At 40.8% G+C, this 4,745-nt stretch overlaps 1 protein-coding gene across 1 annotated transcript in view; it reads right to left on the bottom strand.

The window, feature by feature from the left end:
• Nucleotides 1-226: 226 nt before the first annotated feature.
• Nucleotides 227-4,745, bottom strand: part of LOC101578104 (olfactory receptor 8K3-like) — a 14,963-nt gene continuing 10,444 nt past the window's right edge. Inside the window, exon 3 of the mRNA XM_012512869.1 lies at nt 227-373. Coding sequence (XP_012368323.1) covers nt 227-373 — 147 coding nt within the window. The remainder of the gene's footprint in view (nt 374-4,745) is intronic.

Below are 4,745 nucleotides of genomic sequence, written 5' to 3'. Positions count from 1 at the left end.
GCACTTATTCCACTGAGCCATCTCCCCGGCCCCTTGAAATTTTGATTATTTTATTTTATTCATCTTTCCTGTCTCATATAACATGGTAGAGATGATTGGTTGTAGAAGAATTAAAAAAATATTTATTGGACCTTGATTACATCATATGCTTCTGAGAGTTGATTTCTGCGTCACGAGTACCACACCAGGACTTCAAATGTCTCTGTGATGAGGACTTCTTCCTGGCCTAGTCAGCTTCCACGGAGAGATTCGTCATGACTAAATGCGCCATTAGCTTGCTCCGGCTCTGAGGAGCAGCCCTGGGGCCCCCGGGTGCGGGCCTGGAGCCCTGTGAGCGCTTTGGGTGGTAGACAACGCTTCCAGGACACTGATTCTTTGGGGTGGAGAGAAGAGAAATGAGCGGAACTCCGCGTGCTGAGCACGCTCACCCCTTGCCCTACCTAAAGCTAACGCTTCTGCGTCGAGCCCCACTGCCCCTTTCTAGTTCATTTTTCTCTCACAGATTAAGCCCCTTGGAAAACTTTAACTCAATTTTGCGGGGTTAGGGACTGGCTATCATTGAGCTTTACCATATAGCTGGAAATGCACTAAATGGAGCTAAGAAACTCAGAGTTCCTTGACCAACATGTACTTTGAAATCTTCGAAGCCTTTCCTAAGATTTTTTTCCTCATATTTATTAAGTTTCTCTGCATTTTCAGTATTATTTGCTGCAATTATTTGCAGCACGGTGACATACACTCACTATGACATAGTTGAGTGCACTTACCGATTACCGACACGGAGAGAAGGAAAGCCTGCTGCTTGTGACAACGTGAGTTACCCTGGAGGATGTCATGCTGAACGAAGCAACCCAGACACATACAACCTCACATTTAAACTCTTACAAAGTAAAATTCATACAAGTAGACCACAGAATCAATTTTTTTCAGGGTGCAATAGTTGTGCAAAATGGGGAGCTATTGGTCTTCTTTTTCTTGTGATGAAAGAATATCTCTGGTCTTCTGAGAGCCTCAACATATACATTTAAAATATCTGCATTTTGGTTCTAGCAAAGAGAAGAGATGGTTAAAAAACTGCAGAGGAGTGACGGACTTTTCAAACTTAAGATAGGGAGATGTAATTAGTTAATCATGTTCTGTTTGGAACTCTTAAATATCATTCTATGCATTTACTACTCTTCTCAATTTGGTTAAAGAAGGAAGTAATGAGCAAGCACATTAGGAAAAGATAACCCCAAATCCTGTAAGTTTTGTCTGTCATGTCCTTAAATACCCATTACTTGATGCTTCTAAAATATTGTATGAGAAATACTTATCCAAAAATGAAACAGTGGATTACCAGTGATAAAATTTTATGGGACTTCTAACCTTTCATCTTCAAATCTCATAAATCAGACAAGTCCAAGAGGTAAGAATTCACATCTTAGAAACACTGTATGACTCCAGGAAACCTCAGTGAACAAAAGCTGGACTGAATTTTTGTGGTGTATTTGAAGGAACTGGCTATGGGTGACATCAGATTGTCTAAGTCAGAAGCCAGTATTCGTGGTCCATTCGGACACCTGGTGAGGACCTTAACCAAGGACAATCAGACCCTGTTACCTTTAAGGAAGAGTCAGATTTTCATATCCAAAATGACTTTGATTTTCTTTAGGTAGAAGGATTTATAGCTTTGCTCTCTGTTTGCGATATTCCCTGGGGAAGTAGCATATGATTCATTTGATTATTATGCCAGAATCATCTTAGATTAGACTTAGAAATTGCCTTGACTTTCCTGCTAATTGACTGAAGCTCCTACATATTCCCAAGTGACAAATGCAGACACAATGGAGGGAAAGGAGCAAAACAACATAAGTGATCTCTGCTCTGCTGTACAGAACTAAACAATTTAAAGATACCCACTCATCCAGTTTTACGGAATCAGCTATTAAAGCAACAGTGGAAAAACCAGCCTTGACTTCACTCCAGTAAAGCTGGAGCCCTTCCAGAGTCGTGGTGTCGCTGTAATGACATTATTGCTACCATGGGGGATGCTTTTCTTTTAGATCATCACTCAGATAAAACAAGTAGCAGGTACTGATACCCTTTAGTGTTTCACCCATATTGTCCCACGTTGCTATTCTCATATTCAGAGGCCGAACAGCTCATAAGTTGTCTGAAGTCATGTGATTTATAACAAGGGGATATTTACTCTGAGCCTCACTTCTAATGAGTGGCATGGCTGCCTGTGCTTTAAGGGGGCAAAGCCACAGCCGTCATTGCCGGGCGACCTGTCCCTGCAGTGACCACTCCTCAGCAGAGCTAAGACTTCTTTAAATGATGGCCCGCACCACTTAAAGGAAAACAAAATCCACATTGACTTCCACATGTACAGAAACTGAGCAAAGTCTGCATACAGTCGAAAATGGACCTAAATGGCACAAAGCAATATCTTAAAAATATATTTTACTAATGCTTTCTGCTTAACATCTAAATCAAGGTCAAAACATTTCAAAAGCAAGTAAGTGCAGGCTTTGTAGCTTCAGTGCTTAGGGTGCTGCACACTGAGACCCTTTCCTCAGCCCTTAATTCCTCCACCAGCATTTTGCTACGCTCAGGCCACTGCTCCTAATCCAGGGGCTATCTAGTTTTTCTGTTCTTGAGCTTCGTAGAAGCTGGCCCTAACACCTACTCTTGGTTTGGCACCTTCACTCAGCAAAAATTGCCTTGGATTTTTTTTTTTTTTCCTTTCCACAATTCTGTTCTCATCTTGTATTGTTATACTTGAGTTTTGGGTTATTATGTACAATCTAGTACACATGTTCTCTACTGGTGTGTTTGTCAAGCTGCAAACTATTTTTTCTTTGTTACAGATCTTCAGGTGCAATTACTGGATTGTAGATTATACAAACTTCAAGTTTTGAAGAGATTGTCAGTTTCCTCAACTTACTATAGCAGTATAGTAATGAAAAGGATGTTCAAAACTCTGATTTTCTTTACGTCCTTGCCAATATATGTTATAGAAAGTTTTTCTCTTAATTTTTAATCAAAAGTAGGAGGTGGCAAAAGCAGTGTCTCACTGTGAGTTTAATTTTTATTCATCTAATAACCAGTTATGATACTTTCCCATGTACTTGGCAATTGAGTTCTCGTCTTTTGCAGTGTTTCTAAGCTTTTCTCTCAGTTATAAGTGGGCTGCTTCTCTTCTTAGGCGATTGTCTTACATGTGTTATAAATAAAACTAATGTTTTCAGATTTTCTTATAGATGCTTTATTTATTTATTTGGAACCTGGGATCAAACTCGGGACCTTGTGCTTGCCAGGCAGGTGCTTAAGCAGCTGAGCTGTATCTCGGGCCTAGAAGCTTTGCTGCTTCGAGATACAAAATAGATGTGCACTGTCAGTAGGGATGACTTCAGACTCTCTGACACCTACAGCCTCCACAGATACAGAATATATTTTGATGCAAGAGCTGGGCTGGGTTGGAGAGTCCAGAGAGTTACTGCAGTCTTTTTCAAATCTCCATTTGCTCCCTTGGATTTGCACTGTAAATACTGGTTTTCTAAATTCTATTTTATGACAGGAAGATGGAATCTAGGACCTTTGTACTGAGCTACATTCTAAATAAACCCCACTGGCTCAGATTTTGACAGAAATTTACAAAGTCACTAAGTCTCGTGGGCTGGACACAAACTGGTGTCCTTCCTGCCTCAGCCTCCGAGAGTGCTGGGAAATCAGACAAGTTACACTGTAAGCTTTATTTCTTTATTTACTTTTCATTTTATGTATTAGGTACAAGGTCTCACTATACAGCTTGAGCACGTAGTGATCCTCCTGCTCTCAGCCTCCCCGGGGCTGGGATTGCAGGCGTGCGCCATGATGCCCAGACTCGGTCACCGGCTCAGGGCACCCCAGGGATGGGGCTGGTGTGGCCTGCGGGACCGGGTACACTGTAAGTGTTAAAGCACACTTTATCTTTTTTAAAAAATTTTCTAGCTACTCTGATATTATCATTTTGAGGGATCTCATGATTCTCCACTATTTCTGAAATCAATGTCTGATAATTTTTGCCAGCCTCTTTATCTTTAGAGGGCAGCATAGTGCTGAGGGCATGCCATGGGTCGGTACCTATTGGTTTAAAAAGATCGTATTCAAACAAGACTTCTAGAAAATTCCATCAAATGCATTCAGTGTGTTAATCTGAATATGGAAGTATCATGAAATTTATATACCAACAAGCCAATGGGAGAAAAAGGGATGTGTAATTGTTTATCCAAATCTACATGTAAATAAATATGCTTAACTTCTCAATCCAGGAGGGATAGACTGCTGTGCTTGCGGTCCCACGGCTGGGCGCTCCTGCTGTCTCCCTCTGCAATTTGGGTCCAAATTATAAATCTGACTGCTTCCATATCTGATATCGGGACTGGCACAAGCAGGCGTGAAGGTCCTGTTTAACTCATGCTTTGTGTGGCTCACACTTCTTATGCTATTTTCACTGATTATTTTCTTTTTAAATTCATTACTGTTTTACTATTTTATTGGTGAATATCTTGGTACTATGGAGATATTCATATTATATTTTAGTATATTTTATTTTATGTTTTTCTGTTTCTGAGACAGGGTTTCACCATGTAACTCAGGCTGGCCTTGAGCTCATTGCAATCCCCTGGCCTCATCCTCTCGAGGGCTGGAATTACAGGCATGTGCCACCACGCTTGGCTTTGACATTGTTAATATGAAGATACACAGTGATTTTCTGCATA

The sequence above is a fragment of the Octodon degus genome, unplaced genomic scaffold, assembly GCF_000260255.1.
Source record: "Octodon degus isolate 3935 unplaced genomic scaffold, OctDeg1.0 scaffold00283, whole genome shotgun sequence".
Classification (NCBI taxonomy): domain Eukaryota; kingdom Metazoa; phylum Chordata; class Mammalia; order Rodentia; family Octodontidae; genus Octodon; species Octodon degus.
The sequence above is the reverse complement of the archived record's forward strand: the minus strand, read 5'-3'. Positions and strand labels throughout refer to the sequence as shown.